Consider the following 20,030-nt stretch of genomic DNA (forward strand, 5'->3'; position numbering starts at 1 on the left):
TTTTTGAAAGCCCCTAGGAATTTGTTATCTAATATCAAAACTTTTTAAAGTTTCTTGTTTGAAAAAGTCTCTTATGATGTTGTATAGTGGAAATAAATAATATGGGCCTAGACAGGCCCTCTGAGTAATAACATGCCCAGTAAAATTCTTCCCAGTCGTCCTTTATTCCAGGACTCAGACAAAAGAACGTGTAATTCGTCCGTAAATCCCCACTCTGGGGGCCTGGTAACTATAAAGGCCGCTCACAGCCTCTCTTAGTGTGAAAAGTGAGACTCGCTTTAGTGTCGAGTGCGTCCAGCAGACACAGCGGATGCGGCTGTCTCGTGCTGACTGTGTCCCGTCTGCTCAGCAGTAAGGAGGGATGGTGTGGTGGCCACAGGCTTTCCCAGACGTCTCTGTTCAGAACTGGAAGTGTTTATCTAATACTTGCAAGTTTAAATTGCTAGGCTTTATGTGCTTTTTATTGACAATAATATAGTGTCATTTTATTTAGTATTTTAATACTTTTTAATTTTTTATTTTAGAATAGATTTAGAGTTATGTATTTTATATACAAATGTATTATATTATTTTTATATTTTCAATGCTGATAAGTGCAAGAAGCAAATCCTACTCCTTCATTTGTAACTTGTAGGTAAAAGAAAAAGCTGTTAAAAATTTTCTGAGTGTGAGTTCTATCTGGTAGACTACCAGTTTTACCTTAATTTGATCTACAGTTAAAATATTTTAGTTGTCAACAGAGTATTTTCATAACTCTTACAACTTTGTTTTAATCTCAATCACTGAGGTGATATGCACATGATACTTTTAGTTGAGTTTAGTTAAATCGGCTGAATTTTAAGTTCACTCAATAAGTCAGACTTTTGGTGTTTGATTTTGCAGTTTAGATAAAATATCAAGGCAAGTACAACTTTATTATAAAATTTTTAAAATAATATGAAACGAAACCTTCAAAGTGTTTGATTGTGCATGCAGTTTTGCCTTAAAAGCTAGCATGTGATGACGATGACACGCCTTGAAACAAGACCACCTCTGAGTCCCAAGTCAGAGGTGGGGAAGAGTCCAGCCGTCCTGTGGTCTCCGGGCCCTGAGGATATAAGTCAGATAAGCTGACGGTTCCTCACCTTCCCCTTGTAGAGTCCTGCCTCAGCCTTTACTGCTGAGCAGAGCAAGTCTGAGTTTTATTTGGTAAGACTATGTTTTTCCTAAGCTGGCTGCAGACCTGCCTTCTCAGTGCAAGCTCTGCCAGCACTAATAATTTCCAGGGAGCTAAGTGAATTTAGAATGCAACAGTTATAAAATGACAGAGGTTGCTGTTCTTAGCAATATGAATTGCTGATGTGTAAAAAATAATTAAATTTTAACCAAAATATTGAAGTTGCTAATGATACTGTCATAATTTTTTCTTTAACTATCTGTCTTTTCAGATAAAATAACCCATTACAGACATAATGTCTACATAGGACATATCAGACTTGTTTCTTGGTCCTGACACAACTTAATCGATTGTTTTAAAAAGACTACTGCCAGCTCCAAGTGAAATGTGCCCTTGTTAATATTGCTGCTTGTGGAGGATACTGCAGTTGAACAAATCGAATTACTAAATCCCATCTAAAATATAGAAGGTTAAGATTAGCAAGCCTTTTATATCGTAAATAATTTTTATGTTAATATATATGATATTCATATGGTCGAAGTCCCACTTGTCCAAATGTCTGAATTATAGATGATTCTGGATCTCCAAGGGTGAATTAGTTGTAGAAAAATCTTTAGATTCAGAATGAGGATGTTGCTTCTCAGAAAGCATAGTGATTACGACAAGGTAGTATTTAGTGTCTTCAATTTGAATCAACACTGATTAAAGTATAAGACTTTTTTCTCTTGTTTTCTATTTTTGTATCGCGTTAGGTTCTCTACCTTAATGGAATGAAGAAGCACTCGTGCAGTTTTTTTACTGCCTAAAATTAAAATTCGGTTTTAACAGTTTAGGTATTTTTAAACTAAACTTAAAAGACTATAAAGCTTGAGATTGTTTGTTTTTAAAACTTTTGATAAGATCACCTTTGGTGTTTGTTTCGTTGGTTGGTCAGTGTTTACTGGTTGTCTGAATCTGGGGAGATTCTAGACAGAACTTTGCATTTCGTCATTTGAAGCTATCCTGTTTGGAGGGTGCACATGGTCCCATAGAAGTTAGCGCCCTCACCACTTTCACTTGGGCAGGGTTGGGGAGCAGGAGCTGGGGACTAATGGGACTTTTTTTTTAAAGATTGGCCCTCAGCTAACATCTGTTGCCACTCTTTTTTTTTTTTTTCTTCTTCTTCTCCCCAAAGGCCCCCAGTACATAGTTGTATATACTAGTTGTAGCTCCATCTTAGTTCTGCTATGTGGGATGCTGCCTCAGCATGGCCTGATGAGTGATGCAAGGTCCATGCCCAGGATCCAAACTGGCGAAACCCCCAGCCACTGAAGTGAAATATGCAAACTTAACTGCTGCACCACCGGGCTAGCCCCCTAATGTGACTTTTTTTAACAGTTATATTAACATTCAAAAAGAACTCAAGCAGACAAAATAGAGGTCGTATTTTAGTTTGAAATTTGTGATTCCTTACTTTTTTCCCTGTGATAAAGTGCACAGCAAGCCAGTGAAGATGGTTGATTTAATTTCCTGATCCTGTTCCTTCAAGGCGGGATGGGGAGGCTGGACGTTCCTACGAGGTGATGTTGAGCATGCTGGTGTGGAGTCAGCCCTAAGCCTCCCAGACAGAACCGCGGGCTGCCTGTATTCACAGTTCGGGAAAGAGAGGCTTCAGGAGCCAACTGCCCCTTAAGATATCGGGAAGGATTTGTGGGTAAAGTTTGGTCCACAGTTCAAACTTGAGAAGAACTAAGACTTGGGAACCTGTTGTTTGTTCAGGCTGGTTAGTACCGGATCCTTGCTGCCAGGTCACCTGTTCATTTGTTCAGTTTCAGGAAAGAACTGTGAGTAGTAAATTCACAAGAATGGAGGAAGTGGACTAGACAAAATGGTTAAATGTTAGGGGAAAAAAGCTATTTATAAATACCACTATAATTCAAATAAAAAGTCTCGTTATGTCTTTATTTGAAAACAAACCATTATGGTTTATTCAATAAAAAAAAATCTGAATTGTATTATGCTTGAAAAATTTTTAATTCAAACTATTTCATCTTTTTAAGAAGGCCTTTGATCATGTTATACATATGACTTACTTATAAAGTGGAATTTCTGTTTCTTGCACTGTGTCATGGTGGCATTATTACGAGCCTAATTAACAGAGTAAAAGCATTAGAGCTTCTTTAATTAAAATAGACCCTAAGAATTATCTGATGTAGCTTTCTGCTCCCAATTCTGAGACGGGCTTTTTTCCCAGATAACTTGAAATCTACTGGTAACAGCCACTTCACTGTAAAGAAATCTAATACTAATAGCCACTGCAAGATGGTATTGTATTTCAAAGTTATGAATTTGCAGGCATTAAAAACTAATTTATTTTTCCTGATTTTGAGTTTATTGTAGAGTTCTGCATTTAAGCGTTCCATAGGTGCTGTAGCTTTGATAAGCAGAGCCTTTTTCAGGGTTCTAGTACCACCCAGCCCAGCACATTTTATTCTGAATGTGAAGTGTGTGCCTCCATATCACAGACCCACAGCCTCCCCCGAGACACTGAGCACGGAGCCCTGTCAGAGCAGCTCGTCAGTGGCAGCAGCAACAGAGCAAGACAATTATCAGGCAGCTTCGACCACGAACAGATTTGACTCCTGGAGCTCTTTTGAGGGAAAACCTGGTAAAATGTCAAGGTGTCTGACTGACCTCACCTTTGTAATCTGTTATATAAATCTTAGGAAAGGTCTGGAAAAAAAAAATGAAAACCATTTTATAAGCTAAAAAGCAGTTATGCTAGAGAAGAGCCGAAAGCCAATGCTAGTTATCCTGGAGCAGGCTCATGCCGCGCCTATGGTATTTTGTCAGGAATGACTCGGTTTTCTCTATGATGCAAGAGGGTGGAATGTGATTATAAGTTGATCTTTGGAACAACAGTGTGTGTTGTTTTGGGGGTTTTATTGTAATTAAAATGATTCAATGTAGAATTTTTTTAAATGGCAGAATCAAACTGCTCTTCTTTATATTGTTTTTGAGTGGGTTGTCATAGAAACAGAATGAAAAGAAATTGTTTTTTTTTCCAGATTCCTGCTTATTGCAGGTCTTACCGAAACAATAATTTCACTGAATGAACAAAAAACTAAAATAAAAGTCCTTAATCCATCACTAAGGGACCCCTCCCTAAGGCCCTGCCCCCGTGGAGGAGGGTCTCATTGAGTTCTGAGTCTGGCTGTCCGTGGGGCTTGGTTGCCGTGTGTGGATCATGTCACTGCATGAGTAGGAGGAGTCTTTTTCCAGGCACGTGAAAAGGAAGAATAAAATATTGATGGCTTTGCATCCAAGAAATCTCATAAACTGAAATTATTTAGCTACATTATCATGAGAACGGCATGTTCTTAATTGCACTGAAGGTTTGGGCTTCATGCCACTAGACCTACGGCCTGGTATTGATTATTCATGCTCAGAGGCCGTAGGTAGGATTCATGTGAACAGGACAAACGTCCAGGTAATCCTCCACCTTCATTACATTTTAATTTCTTCCTGCACCAGGATTCAAAACTAGTAGAAACGACTCCCTTGAATTTGATTGCCTTTCCTTACCTAATTCTGATAGAAACATCCACGAGCTAAGAATTTTTAGGGAGATAAAATGGGCAAAGGCAAGGGGAAGGAAGAGAGACAGCCAGCCTGCGTTAGCCATAAATTGCATAATCAGACTTCGAATTGTGGAGAGTTAGTTGCTACTGACCGTTTGGACCAGCAACACACAGCTCCAGCCTCAGAATGAATTGTACACTGGTTAAAAGTTTAGTGTTGGTGTGAATACGTATTATGCAATGGGAGAGAGAGGAGTATTTCTCCCTCCAAGACTGGATTCAGTTCTGTGTCCTAGATTAGTGAGGCCGAGGGGGAGCCTCTAAAAGGACAGCCATGGCACCTGTCTGGCACCCCGCAGACTCAGACGAGGTCTGATCACGGCCTCAGCAATAGAGGTTCCACCCTGCCAACCCGACAGCAGAACTGAACGCGTCATCTTCCTCTGCCCAGGTCCCGATCCCGGTCCCCTCGGAGAAGAGCTCACTCTCCTGAGAGACGGAGGGAAGAAAGAAGTGTCCCCACTGCCTACCGGATGAGCAACAGCCCTGGAGTCAGCAGGAAGCGGACCCGGTCCAGGTAGGCATCTGTGAGCTTTCACACAGAGTCGGTGCTGGAAGGGAGTGTGAAAGTTTGCACACACGCTTATAAAACAGAACTGTAGATAACCGGGGGGAACGGCTGCTCTGGCAGGTACAGAGTCCTCTTAGCAGCTTTTCTTGACTGTTGGAACTCGGAAGCAGAGCCAACTCCGCTGTGCTGGAAGCGGGATGCCGTCTGTCGTGAGGCTCGTGGGCTCATTGGGGCTCTTGTAGAGCCTTGCTTGGGATCACATTTTCTCTGGCACCAGTCCCCAAGTCTAGCTGCCCCTTTGAACCCCCACACACAGCACCCCACCCTTTGCCTGTTGACGGGGAAGGAGGTGTAGGAAAAAATGATAAAAAAAAAATTGGAAGTTCAAGTCTCAGTTGAAGCCCTGCTGCTGGCCAGGTGGCAGGTGACTGACCAGGCCACAGAGTCCTCGTGGAGCCTAAGAGCAGGGAGAGAGTTGTCGTCTGACCCCTTGACTGCTGGGAAAGACCTGTCTTAGTTGAGGAGAGTGAGGGAAGCCAGCTGCCACATCTCTTAAAGCAGAAGCCTGAGCCTTCACACCTGGTCTGGGCCTTTGACACCCGGCAAGCCAGGTCCCCACTCTCCCTCCTGGGGAGAGAACTCCAAGGCGCTGCGGGGGCTGCCCTCTCACACTGAAAGCGCTCCCACCACTGCTGACTCGAGAAAAGACGTCAGGCCATCTGTGCCTCTCCATGACCTGCTGGGACCCGGAGCCAGGGAGTACAGTGGTAGACAGCAGCTTCCATTAGTGCTATCAACAAGTGTGTCCCTCTTGCCGAGGGTGCTCTCTGGGAATCACTGCATCCAGCGTGTGTGGTGCCACCTGACTGCTTCATGTTACTTGGCTCGTGTGTTTCCATTCTCCCTGAAAGTGAGGAGTGCTCCATTTTTGTGCCCCCGCACGGGAGTTAACAGGCCCCCTGGCTCTGGTAGGTGGACAGGGGGCATCGCTGCCCGGTGACTGAGGCACCCAGAAAAGGCAAGATGCAGTCATAGCCGCAGATTCCATAGTACTGTGCTGCTGAGAGCATGTGAGTCAGGACACTTGGGGTTCCAGAACCTTCCAGAGGACACATCCTGAATACAAGTGTAAAGAGCACTGCTCTTGGACAGATGAACCCAGTCATTGCCGATACCACCCGTCTACAAAAGACACAAGCTGAGCAGCCTCAAAGATGCCTCTTCTCAGCAACGCCCTCAGCAGGAAGGGCTCTGAAAGGCATTCCTAATGGAAAAGTATTTCTGCAATCTGGCCAGTTATGTGATAGATCTATTAATTGATAAAATGTGATCTCTTTTTCTTAAGACGGAAAAATCAGCAAAGGAACTGTAAAGCTCATAGATTTCTGTGAAGGCTTCATGTGCAGACTGACTGTCTGTGTATAAATTACATGTGAGCCTCACAACGCACTAAGCACCCCTGGCTGTCCCAGGATAACAGGAGGGAACTGAAGTCCATTTTCAATTTCATTGCTTGAGCAAGTAATCCTTTAGCATTTGAAATTCATCACCACCTTGGGTATATGTAAAGGGCACGGTCTAAAATTAATTCCTTGTAGCAGAAGATCTCTCCTAATAGAAGAGTTCTTGCTTTGCCCTCAAATTAACCTTTGCATTAAAAGCGATATCCCAGGAAAAGGAGGTGATTATCTTAGGAATCGTCAGAACTTTTGTTATCACTGGAACTTATTTAATAAGTCATACAAAAGAAGTTAAGATTTCAATTTACTGCACTGCCAAGCTGCCCTTTCCTGAGAGATGGAACCAAACCTTGATCCTGACGCCAAGGAGTCATGAATTGGCGGGTTCACTGGACCCCAGGAGAGGTGAATATATGTGCAACTACTGGTTGATTTTTCAGTCCTGGTTATAAACCCAGAGTTGTCTGTAAGTCCAGACTAGGATCTCTTAGCAGTTGATCCAGCAGTCAAACTCTGTGCCCTCCACCCTTCCATGCAGAGAGGGTATGAGGTCTCTGCTTTAGTGTGGCAGCGGGTAAACTAACTCATCTACCAAGTCAGGGTCACTTTAATTCTCTCAGGTCACCCAGACCAGGGGAAGGTGCCTCCTGCCAGATTTGAAGGATTGTTTCTATAAGCTGGTCATTGAGTGCTGCTCTCACTGACTTCTGATTTTGATAATTTTTTAACTTACTGGAAAATTTTAAACTTATTGTCAAAAAATAGTACAGTGGTGGCTGGCCCCGTGGCCGAGTGGTTAAGCTCGCGCGCTCCGCTGCAGGCGGCCCAGTGTTTCATTGGTTCGAATTCTGGGCACGGACATGGCACTGCTCATCAAACCACGCTGAGGCAGCGTCCCACATGCCACAACTAGAAGGACCCACAACGAAGAATATACAACTATGTACCAGGGGGCTTTGGGGAGAAAAAGAAAAAAATAAAATCTTTTAAAAAATTTTTTTAAAAATAGTACAGTGAACACCCATATGCATATAACTCCTAGCTCGATTCAACAATGGTAACATTTTGCCACATCCTGTTTTTCTCTCTCTTCCTGTCCCTCCCTCCCACCCGCCATCTCTCCCTCACTCCCTTCTTCCCTCCCTCTTCCTTCGTCCCTCTGTCTTCCTCCCTCCCTCCTTCCTTCCTTCCCTCCTTCCTTCCTTTGCGTGTATATTTCATGGCTTTGACAAGTCCAGGCCAGCTGATTATAGAAGATCTCACAATCTGGATTTGTCTTACTGTGTCCTCGTGGCTAGATTCGTGTTAGACATTTTGGCAAGAACATTACATAGGTGGTGGTGTGTCATTTCCCATTGCATCATACTGGGAGACACGCAAGTGTCCATTTGTCCCATTACCAGTGATGCTGAGGTTGATTGCTTGGTTAAGGTTGCACCCGCCATGTAATAGTACCTTTTCATGTCTGACCTGATAAGTAACCGTGGGATGGCTCTGTGAGACAGTGTGAGTGCCCTCTTCCCAGCAGCTTTCTGCCTGTTGGTCTCAGCATCCACTGCTGCCTGAATCAGTTCTATGTCAGTGATGGCAAATGGTGGCTTTCCAGTTCTGTCCTTCCTTCTCTAAAGAAGAGCCACACACATACACCCTGGCTTTGTTTTAGTATCCCTATGGACTTTGGGGTTGTGGGTTTTGGTTTTTCATTTCTTATGTGGTATTCCATTGCCATAATTATTCTATTTGATGGTGATTGTTTCACACTTGGCCCCGTTGTTCTTTGAGCACATGCTGTTTTAGCACAGTAGGACGCTCCAGTCTTAACTGGTGCTGTCTCTGCCCAGCCTGGAGTCTGCCATTTCTGGTTCCTTTTAGTGAGTATTTGAAAATCAAGATCTGAGCATACTGAATATTTTTAAGAGGAAAATTTGGTACAGTGTGGAAACATATAAAACAACAAAACTGATAAAAAGTATTTTGAGTACATTGTAAAAGTGTTTTTCATAAGAATGTTTGACCAAATCATGCTAAAGCACACTTCAACAGGATGTTCCGGTTATTTTATTGCAGCAAATAATAAATGATTAGTTATGGGAGTTTTGCCATTAAATTCCTACTCCCTAGCACTGTGCTAGGCACATCAATAAATACTTGCTGAGTGAGTGAATAGATTCTTGCCTGGGATAAATATTTGCTGGCTGTTGTCACACAGTTCTTACATTATACATGACGTGTTTTTTTTTTTTTTTACATGACGTGTTATTAATTCACAGTCGACTTTTATAATTGAAGGATGCACATCATAATTCCCTAGAGCAACTGCTAAAAAAAAAGTAGCTGAAAAGCCAATGGAGGATATAAAACAGAAACTTAAAGATACTTCAGGGCCAGCCCCGTGGCCAAGGGGTTAAGTTCACACGCTCTGCTTCAGCAGCCCAGGGTTTTGCTGGTTCGGATCTTGGGTGCAGACATGGCACTGCTCATCAAGCCATGCTGAGGCGGCGTCCCACATGCCACAACTAGAAGGACCCACAACTAAAATATACAACTATGTACTGGGGGGATTTGGGGAGAAAAACCAAAACCAAAAACAAACAAACAAAAAATTTCAGTAATTCCAAAGAAAGCAGAAACGTTGGGGAGGGGGACAAGTGGACAAATAGAAAACAAGAAGATTGCAGACTTAACACCATTCATATAAATAATTAAATATAAGTGGATTAAAAACACTAGTTAAAAGACAGAGATTTTAGACTGCATTAAAAAGCAAAACCTAAGCTGCTTGTAAGAAACACTTTACATATGAATACACAAATAGGTTAAAATTTAAAAGATGGAAAAAGTTGTAAGTGCTAATAAGGAGAAAGGTGATACGGCTGTGTCAACGGGAGACAGTGTTGACTTAAAGAAGTGGTGCTAAGAGGGCCGTTTCCTAGTGACAGAGGGTCCACGCCTGAGGACGTAGTTTTTAAAATGTGTGCATTGAATAAAAGAGCTTTAAAATGCTTGAAGCAGAATCTGACAGAACTAAAGGTAGACAACAAGACAGTGTGGCGACAGCAAATGTGAGCAGAACCGTTAGCCAGCCGAGCCCTGCAGCCACAGCTGAGGATGCACATTCTTGTGAAGTACCACCGGACATCACCGGCTGCACCATGCAGTCAGTCTCAGTGAGTTCCGAAAGATGCAGGTGACAGAGCATGTGCCCTTGTTACCACATGGCATTAAGTATAAAAATCTATAGGAAGATATCTATAAAGTGCCCAAGTATTTGGATATTAACACTTTTTAAATTGCCCATAGGTCAAGTAAGAAATCATGAGAGAAAGTAGAAAATACTTTGAAATGAATGATAATGGGGTGCACCTGTGCTTGGAAGGAAATTAGTAGCTTTAAATGTTTATTTTAGAAAAGGAAAATAGTCTGAAAACAACAATCAAATCTTGTATCTTAAGCTGAAAACAGAAGCAGAAACTGAACCCAAAGTAAAAGCCAAATGTTAATAAAGGTCAGAAATCAAGGAAACAAGAAGTAGACCAACAGTGGAACCAAAGACAGCCCTTTGAAAAGGATCGAAAATTGATTAATCTTTATTTAGATTGAGCAAGAATGAAAGACCTAGCAGCCGGCCCCGCGGCCAAGTGGTTAAGTTCACACTCTCCACTTCAGCCCAGGGTTTCGCGGGTTCGGATCCTGGGTGCGGGCCTAGCACTGCTCATCAACCATGCTGAGGTGGCGTCCCACATGCCACAACTAGAAGGACCCACAACTAGAATATACAACCATGTACTGCGGGACTTTGGGAAGAAGAAAAAAAATAAAAAGAGCATTGGCAAGAGATGTTAGCTCAAGGCCAATCACACCTTACAGACATGAAAAGGACGATAAGGAAATAAATTTTATTCTAGTTAATTTGACAATTTAGGTGAAATGCACAAATTCCTTGAAAGACAGAAACTACCGAAGTGACAGAAGAAAGAGACAATCTGAATATCCCCATATCTACTGAAGAAATTGAAGTTATTAATTTAAAACCTTTCCACAAAACTCCAGTCCCTGAGAGTTTCCACCAGTAAATTCTAATGTTCAGTAAAGAAGGGATACCAGTTTTATAGACACTCTTGAAAGAAAATAGAAGATAGAGCACTTCCCAACTCATCTCTTGAGGCCATCATCAGTCTGATTCCTAAAGCAGATCGACAGAGTATGTGGGTGTGTACACACACACACACATGTATGGGGGGGGGTGCCTGTGTATGTGCACACATATGTTTGTATGTGTGTTCACAAACCAATACTCTCAAGAAGATAGATACAAAAATCCTTAACAAAATATCAGCTGATTTGAGTCCAGCAGTTTATTAATGGGGTAAAAATACCTTATGCCCAAGTGGGATTTATCTCACGAATGCAAGATTCTTTAGTGTTCAAAAACCAATCATTGTAATTCACTGAAGAAATGAAGAAGAGCAGCGTGATCTCAATGATGGAGAAAAAGCATTCAACACAATTCATCACCCATTCATTAAAGTGAAAAAAGGGGGGAAAAAACTCTTGGCAAAGTGGGGATAGAAGCAAATTTCCTCTGTCTGATAAAAGCCACTTTGTAAAATGCACAGCCAATATCACACTTATTGAAGAAGCCTGAGCTCTTCTGAGATCAGAAACAAGGCAAGAAAGAGAAGTAGAAGGCATCCAGATGGACGGGAAAAAGTACAACTGTCTTTTTACATAATTGTGTAAAACCTTAAGGAATCCGTAAGTTTATTTGTATATACTAACCTAGAACAATCAAAAAATGAAGTTAAAAACAATACCATTCGTAACAGTATCAAAAAAACAAACTACTATGGATAAATGTAACAAAAGTAACTTAAATAAATGGAGAGAGAGCCATGTTCATGGATTGGAAGGCTCAGTATTATTCAGATGTCTCTGCTCCCTACACTGATCTGTGGGTCCACTGCAATCCCATCAAAATTCCCACGGGCTTTTCGTGGAAATTGGCAAACTGAAGCTCTGTAACTTGTGTGGAACTTAAAGGACCTAGAGTAGCCAAGACAATTGAAAGAAGAAAGCAGAGTTCAAGGACCTTTACCACCAATTCAAGACTTACTGGAAAGCTACAGTGATCGAGATGGTGTGCGTTGGTGCGCCTGAAAGTTACACAATGTTACAGTAGAGTTGGGAAAAACACAGACTGCAGTATGAGCATAAGGGTGTAGAAACAGCAACAGAGCTGAACGGAGTCCACGAGAAGACCCACATTACGTAGCCAGGTGATATTTGACAAACATGCCGAAGCAATTCCATGAGGAAGGGGAAGTCTTTTCAACAAAACGTGCTTGAACAACTGGATATGTGGATATCAGAATGGAGAAAAGTGGGGCCAGCCTGGCAGCACAGCAGGTAAGTTCGCATGTTCCACTTTGGTGGCCTGGGGTTCACCAGTTCAGATCCCGGGTGCGGACATGGCACCGCTTGGCAAGCCATGCTGTGGCAGGCATCCCACCTATAAAAAGTAGAGGAAGATGGGCATGGATGTTAGCTCAGGGCCAGTCTTCCTCAGCAAAAAGAGTAGGATTGGCAGCAGATGTTAGCTCAGGGCTAATCTTCCTCAAAATAAATAAATAAACAAACCAACAAATAAATAAGTGAAAATGGAAAAAAGCCGTCTGGGGGCTGGCCCAGTGGTGCAGCAGTTGAGTTTGCACATTCCAATTCTCGGTGGCCCAGGGTTCACCGGTTCGGATCCTGGGTGCAGACATGGCACCACTTGGCAAAAGCCATGCTGTGGCAGGCGTCCCACGTATAAAGTAGAGGAAGATGGGCATGGATGTTAGCTCAGGGCCAGTTTTCCTCAGCAAAAAGAAGAGGATTGGCAGTAGTTAGCTCAGGGCTAATCTTCCTTAAAAAAAAAAAAAAGTGATCTGTACACCATACACAAACATTAATTCAAGATGGATCAGAGACCTAAACGTGAAAACCAGAACCATTCAGCTTTTTGGAGAAGACAAAGAGAAAAAAATAATAAAATTGACTTCATTGAAATTAAAACTTCACACAAAAGCACAGTTATGAAAATGACTAGGCTGGCCCCAGGCTGGGAGAGATATTTGCAATATGCATCTCTGACAAAGGCCTGTACCAGCACCAAAAAGACAGACACTGTATTAAAGAGGAGGCAGATGACCTGAACAGGCAAGTTTTGTAAGAGAATGTATTAAATAGCCAATAAGCACATGAAAAGATGCTCAGCATCATTAGCCACCTGTCAAGGAACTGCAGATTAAAACCACATGAGGTGCCGCTTTACACTGACATAAATGGCTAAAAGTACACAAGACAGACGCTACCAAGTGTTGGCAAGGATGCAAGCGACTGGGGCGCTGAGACCTGGGCAGTGGGCGTGTAAAATGGTGTGACTGCTTGGGAAACTGCGACCCAGCTGTGCCCGTCCCAGGTATTGACTGACTATGAGTCCAACGTTTGACCCCAAAGCAACTTGATTCATAATTGCTGAAAACTGGAAACAACCCCAATGTCTGTTATCAGGGGAAAGCACAAACGAATGATGGTAGATTTAGACAGTGCAGTGCTCGACAGCAAAAGGAAACAGATTGGTGACAGCCAACACTGAGGGAGAATCTCGGGAGCGTTTTGCTGAGCAAAGGAAACCAGACACAAAGGATTAATACTGCAGTATTCTGTTTATGGGAATTGAATTTGTGTGCTGGGAATCAACCATGGTGCGGAAGAGCATGCAGATGACTGAGAGCGGCAGTGAGGGAACTTTCTGGAATGATGGGATGTTCCTGACCACAGTGGGGGCCTGGACGTCATGTGTGCTCTTGCCAAAACTCACCAAACAGCACTTGAGACCTTTGTGTTCTGCTGGATGTAAAGTGCGCCTCAGGTTTTTAAATGACTGAATGAATGAGTTCCATCAGCAAATGCTTAGAAACTTTTGTCACGTGAGATCAAGTTGTGGTAAAACTGGACTGATTTACACTCAAGGATTGCTGGCCTACCTTTAATTAATTCATGTAGGGAAGCAAGCCTCAGAAACTTCGCTGATTTGGGGCCTAAATCATTTTGAACTTATGTCACTTGCTACAGAATATTTATTTACTGCTTCATTTGAAATCCTAGCTTATGTGTATAGACCTAAAAATTGCACAAAACTTTTGCAATGTAGAAAATACGCCCATTGTATGCACTTTCCACATCTGTGTATCCAGCACTAGGACAGCCTCTCCATCAGTGGAGCATTTGTCTTTATCCTGGCCAGTGCGTCAGGCCACCTGCCTGTGGCCCCGGCTCACCAGCGACTCTTTCCCACAGCTGAATTTAAGGTACCACGCTGCCGCCACTTCAGGCCAATTCTTTCTCGTTAGTAAGGCAGAGCTGGAAAGCCCGTCCCTTGCCCCGCTGGAGTATCAGATTGCTCCGTTGGTGCCACAGTCTGCCTTTGCACAAGAACAGCACCAGGACCCTGGACTGAAATGCTAAGGCCCTGCCAGCTACTCAGGGCCGTCCCTGCCAGAGGGGGGCTACACCAAAGTGTTTCGCAGGCGCCTCTGGGGGCCAGCACTGATGGGGGTGCTGGAGAGGGGTGGCGAGCATACACCTTGCGTGGAGCCCACACTCTGCAGACCACAAAGAGGGCACCAAGAAACTCATGAAGTCACGCTGCCCTGGTAAGTGACTGGGCTGGGACCCAAACCCAGGGTGACAGTTGAGCTGGTCTTGGGGATAAGCGGGCGTGTGGACAGGCCCCGCAGTGTCTCCTGGGTTGGGAAGGGCCTGCGAGCCACACAGAATCTTGAAGGAGCCAAAAGGAGTCTGAGCTATGCAGACGGTGACCCTGCAGCATCTGTATTTAGGGCGCAGAAGAGGTGCCGGCTCAGACTGTGGCGAGGTCCGGGCGCACATCTTCCCACTGCAGTCGGACAGTGCTGACAGCACTGTGGCAGCAAGGGTGTGGGCGGAGGAGGGGCGTCTGGCCGTGCCCTCCATGCTGCCTCTGCCCTGGCCTAGCAGTTCATGTCGAGGGTCCGTCCTTGGGGTGCATTGTGGCAAGACACAGCCCGGAAGCAGAGAGATTGAGAACAGGGGCCAGTTAGAGTAGTGATGACAGGCCCATGCAGACTCTCCAGGAGACACTCGGTTACCATGGAGTACAGACTGGCAGCCTCGCATCTGGTGGGCGGTGGGGACCTTTAAAAAGAGGAGGAACCCGAAGGGGCCGAGAGCAGGAAGCAGCTCAGCGCCTGTCTGGAACACATCACTTTTACCACCTACATGTGTTTTGTTTTAGGGGTTTTTTTTAATGTTGTTAGGAGTGTGAGAAGGAGGGTCACACAGCAGGGGTGTGGAACGGAGTCAGACATGTGGGAAACTGAGGAAGCAGGTTGTCCGGGCCGGAGACGGGGACGGGCTCAGGTGAAGTGCAGGCCGAAGGTCTGGATCGGGAAGGACCGGGGCAACGCTCCTGACCTGGAGCCAGCAGGCCCTGGTGACGAGCGATGTGTGGGAGGGCGGGTGGGGCAGGGCCAGGCAGCGTCTCCGTGAGACCGAGGAGTCTGGTGGGAGCGCCGGGCGCGGCAAGGGCCTCCCTGGTGGACACGCAGGTGCGCCCAGTAGTTACATCTGCAAACTATGGGTCGGAGGGAAACGCTGAGCTTTTGCCCAGGCAGGACATGCTTTTAATTTCCGTTTCTTGTTGGAAATCTCATTGAGTTAGCGTAAGTGAACAAGAGTATAAACAGCACTTGGTTGCTCATCTTAGGTATTTTAAATGTGGATAAAGTGCTGATCCCATGTTTTAAATCCCACAGGTATGTGTGTGTGTGTGTATATAATATATACATGTTATTTATATAACATATAAATGTGTATAGCTCTAAAAAGGAGTTAACGTGTATAGAAAGGTGACATCGCCAAATTGTCCCTTGGGAAACACTTACCCAAAAACTCCTCAGAGGCAGCTCTGTGCCCTTGCCTAAACCCACTGTCCTTCCAGAAGCCCCCATGAGAAGAAGAAGAAGCGGCGCTCGCGGTCCCGGACCAAGGCCAAGGCGGGGTCTCAGTCGGCGTCCCCAAGCAAGCAAGCCACACGCAGGCACTCGGCCCACTCGGCCAGCATCTCTCCCGTGGAGAGTCGAGGCTCCAGCCAGGAGCGCTCCAGGTAACCCCACCCCAGCTGCACCCTGACTTCTGGGCCACGGGGGCGCTTCTCATGGGGAAGGGCCCAGAGTGGGAAGCCAGCAGACCACTGGCCCAGGCCTAGGGACCCCTGCTCCTGGCCTCCTCGTCCACATGTCACCTGGGCTCTAAGCAGAGGGTGGACACCAAGGACAGTCAGAAATAGGGCCAGGCCTTGGGAGTGCCATCCAGAAGCCACCCCTTTGCCCCGTGCTCTCGGCTAACCCCTGCTCTCCCATCAGGCAGAGGGAGTCACCGAATGGCCTGAGCCCTTTGTGATTGTCTGTGGGCCCGACCTCAGAGACGCGAGCGGGTGTGAGATGGGCTGCCTCCACTCCATGAGACGCAGAGTCCTGTATGAGGAAGTGCTCCCTCAGGTGCCAAGGAGAGGACTTCCTTCTGTCTAACCAGCTGGGAAATCGTGTTTTAGCGTGACAGAAGCCGTTCTCAAAACTGCTAGTTCTCGAACCACCCCGATGGTGGCGCCTTTGTCACCACTGGGAGCTTGTCCTCACTGGGAGCTGCGGAGACCAGCATGATCATAAGGGAGGGGGAGGGCCAGGCACTGGGGGGCCAAGGTGATGGGCACCCATAACTCCCCATTGACACATCACGCACTCCAGGCCACTAAGAGCGGGGCCAACCTGTTCTTCCCGGCCACATGGGGTGTGTGACGTCAAAGTCCACACTGGTTGGCACATGGCCAGCCTGGCCACTAGCACAGGTGCAAGCGTCCTCATGCCGGTAACTGACTCTCCATTGACCCGCCGCCCGTGGTTGTCAGGAAGCATTTGCCAAACAGTTCCGATTTCAGAAAGCCAGACCCCCCACGCCCCTGTCCACTCAGAGCCTGGGCAGGGGCTCAGGAGTGGAGCGTTTGGGCGTCACGTCCCCTCTCGGTTGTAGAGCTGGTGCTTCCATCAGCATGAAGCACGGCCGCCCCTGAAATGGGACATGCGGGCGCCTGCGTAGCGCAGGCCACAGCTCGCTTGAGAGAGATTCGAGTCTAAGATGGAGCTTCTTCGAAGGTAGGACGTAGGAAGTGCAGACCCCGACGACTAATTGTGGGTCGTGTCCACGCACATAAGAGTCTTAAGAACCGACCAGGAGCACCCGCTCGTGGTCAATGTCGCGATTCTGGGAGTGTGGCTCTAGCTTTCTGATGCTTCTGTGCATTTCTTCATCTCTTTTTAGAATGTGTCTTATATAATGTTCATGTGAAAATATTCTTTTTCAGTTAGGTTGCATTTTATAAAATATTTCAAATGTGTGTTTTAACATAAATATATATATTTTTAATAACGTTGATTTCTTTTTAAAAGATTTTTAAAGATATTGGAAACAAATATAGTAAAACGTTCTTTTTGAGTTCTAGGGAGTTTGAAGTATGGATGTTTATTATGTTATTCGTTCTACCTTTCTGTGTTTTTTTAAATATCTCTAAATTTTTAAGTATTTTTTAAGCCTCTGGTCTCTCTTTGTGTGCATTAGGGGGGTTTCTCAGGAAAAAGACGGTCAGATCTCTTCAGCGATTGTTTCTTCTGTGCAGAGCAAAATAACTCAGGTAAAATGGGAGTGGGTTTCTCCCCTTTTTTTATAAAGAGGCTACTTTTCACTTCCCTCCCTTTGTCTCAGCAATAGTGATGAAGGACAGGGGTCGTGGGCCGGCCTTCTGGAGGGCCAGTGGTCTTGGCACTGCCCCGGGGCGAGCCCGGGAACCAGCCCTCCTGCCCCCTTCTCCTCCCGGCCTGAGCCCGTGAGCACTGAGGCCCCAGCAGTGGGAGATTCGGAGCAGGACCCTACCTGGGGGGTGTTCACAGCCACACAGCTCCTTTTCCAAGTCTTCCTCCAACATTTTCATAGGTCAGTTCACCGCGTAGATTGTCCAGTTTCCAGGTCCTAACAGGAACCTTGTAGAGATCCTCTGTGTCTCTCCTTGTACAGGACCTCATGGCCAAAGTAAGAGCGATGCTCGCAGCTTCCAAAAACATGCAGACCAGTGCCTCCTGAGGCACAGGCGGCTGGGCGGGACGGCCCGTGCCGCTGACTGTGGGCGACAGTGGGCGCTGCTCCCTGGTGGCTGCGGTTACAGAAGCCGGAAGGGCTGCGAAGCCCCCTTCTGCACAGACCCATCACAGAACACTGTCCAGATTCTCCCCTGGGGACTCCCTTGGACAGTTGGTGGTTTTTGTAAATTAATTTTTGATGACATTCTCAGTTTAAGATTTTTGACCAGCAGTCTCTTACCTGTATATTTGTAAATAATATCATGTTTCTGTGAAAATGTATTATCAAATAAAATGAGAGGAAAACACCTTTTCTAGCTAGCAACTGTGGGCCGTTTCTTCCTTGTTTGGCTTGTGAGTGTGTTTTCCCATTTGTCCTCTGTCATTTTACTGTGACGCACATCCTACATGAGCGTCAACGGTGATGTGTGAGCAGCGGGTGGGTCTGCCTGTCTGGCATCCCCCCACCTCCGGCCACTCTGCTTCCTGTGCCCCCGGCTGCCGCCGGAGCTCAGGCACACCCTGCACTGGGGGCGCAGAGCCAGGCCGCCTGTCGCCCGGGACGGAGCAGGAGAGGCAGGTGGCCTGCAGGCCTCCATTCTAGGCACGGCACCTTGGAGTAGATGGCTCTCCTTAGCATCCACGACATCCTCAGAGTTCACCCGGGTAGATGGTGCAAAATGACACCGTCGTCTCACGGGAGCTCTGCTCAGCTCATGCCCAGTGATGTGTGACCCCCCAGGTTCACTATGTCACATGGGTCTCACGCCACTGCCATCCTTCTCTCTGTCCCGCACACAGCATGCACAGTGCCCAGGTGGGCACATAAGGTGCTGATCATGGGCCGCGTCTTGTTTCAAACACCAGAAATAAGGACTTGCAGCTTACCTGCGGTTTGAAGTTCAGAACCATGACTTCGTCCCTGCAGTTGGAAAGTTGTGCACAGCTCACTTAACCACCCTTCTGTGTCGATGTCGGAGTCTGTTTTCAGTTCTGCCAACTGACCAAAACCCAAAAATGGAACTTCTAGGTTTTCCTTCTTATAAAGTAAACTCTATCTTATAAAGAGCCCCTTCCACTCAAGGTAGTTGGGAAGACACGACACCCCTGGGAACTGTTTGCAGGGAGGCGGTGAGGGAGTCAGGCCACGAGAGCTGGGCCTGGGCAGGCGGGGGCTGAGGGTGCCGCGCCCAGAGTGCAGAACCCAGCCATGGTCGCAGCTCCACACAGGAGTAGCCCACTGTGCACGCCTTGCTGCACTTTGTGCACGCATTTACCTGAGACGGCGCCATGTCAGCACTAGGGACCTCCCTTGTCCTTTCTGACGGCCGTCCTCATCCACTCAACAAATGCCTGCGGTGCATGCCGGGCACCTGGGCACTGCCAGCTTCCCCACAGAGCGGGCACGCTGCCCTCCTGCCACCAGAGTGCCCCATGATCTCGTGCAGCGGTCCCCCAGTGACAGACGGCACACACAGTACGACGAGTCTGCAGGATGAATCCCAGCGTGGCAGTGCTGCATCACAGGACCGCACACTTTTATTTCAAGCAAAAAGCTGCCCTCCAGAAAGGGCTCTGCGCCAGCAAGTGCCTTTCCCGCAGCTCACATGCAGGGCCATTTCAAACGTTCCTTCTTTGCTGAATCAGAAAGAGGAAGAGTTCCCTCATTTTAGTTTCACGTCTTAATTATGAGGAAGGTCGAGCAGCTTCTCTCATTTAAAAGTCTGTGTTTCTTTCTTGTGGGCTGAGCTTGTCCTTCTCTGGTGGTCCCTGTCGGTCCTTTATGACCCTCCACGTGGTCAGCAAGCCAGCCCTTTCTGGAGTATTTTGTAAAGAATTTCCCCCCAATTTGTCACTTCTCTTTTTTTTTTTTTAAAGATTTTATTTTTTTCCATTTTCTCCCCAAAGCCCCCCAGTACATGGTTGTATATTCTTCGTTGTGGGTCCTTCTAGTTGTGGCACGTGGGACGCTGCCTCAGCGTGGTTTGATGAGCAGTGCCATGTCCACACCCAGGATTCAAACCAACGAAACCCTGGACCGCCTGCAGCAGAGCGCGCGAACTTAACCACTCG

The 20,030-nt window shown here is 46.1% G+C and overlaps 1 protein-coding gene across 14 annotated transcripts in view; it reads left to right on the forward strand.

Moving 5' to 3' along the window:
• SFSWAP (splicing factor SWAP) overlaps positions 1-18,278 on the forward strand; it is a 79,493-nt gene extending 61,215 nt beyond the window's left edge. For 3 of the 14 annotated variants that reach the window (XM_005612658.4, XM_005612659.4, XM_014742206.3), the window contains 5 exons: positions 3,661-3,816; positions 5,168-5,293; positions 15,770-15,934; positions 17,443-17,515; positions 17,896-18,278. In XM_005612658.4, coding sequence (XP_005612715.2) covers positions 3,661-3,816; positions 5,168-5,293; positions 15,770-15,934; positions 17,443-17,515; positions 17,896-17,961 — 586 coding nt within the window. In that variant the 3' untranslated portion in view covers positions 17,962-18,278. Of the gene's footprint in view, positions 1-3,660; positions 3,817-5,167; positions 5,294-15,769; positions 15,935-16,193; positions 16,329-17,442; positions 17,516-17,895 lie in introns of all 14 variants that reach the window. The other 11 variants (XM_001504862.6, XM_070220424.1, XM_070220425.1 and 8 more) reach the window with 9 other exon arrangements.
• The last annotated feature ends 1,752 nt before the right edge of the window (positions 18,279-20,030 follow it).

Source organism: Equus caballus, chromosome 8, assembly GCF_041296265.1.
Source record: "Equus caballus isolate H_3958 breed thoroughbred chromosome 8, TB-T2T, whole genome shotgun sequence".
Taxonomy (NCBI): Eukaryota; Metazoa; Chordata; class Mammalia; order Perissodactyla; family Equidae; genus Equus; species Equus caballus.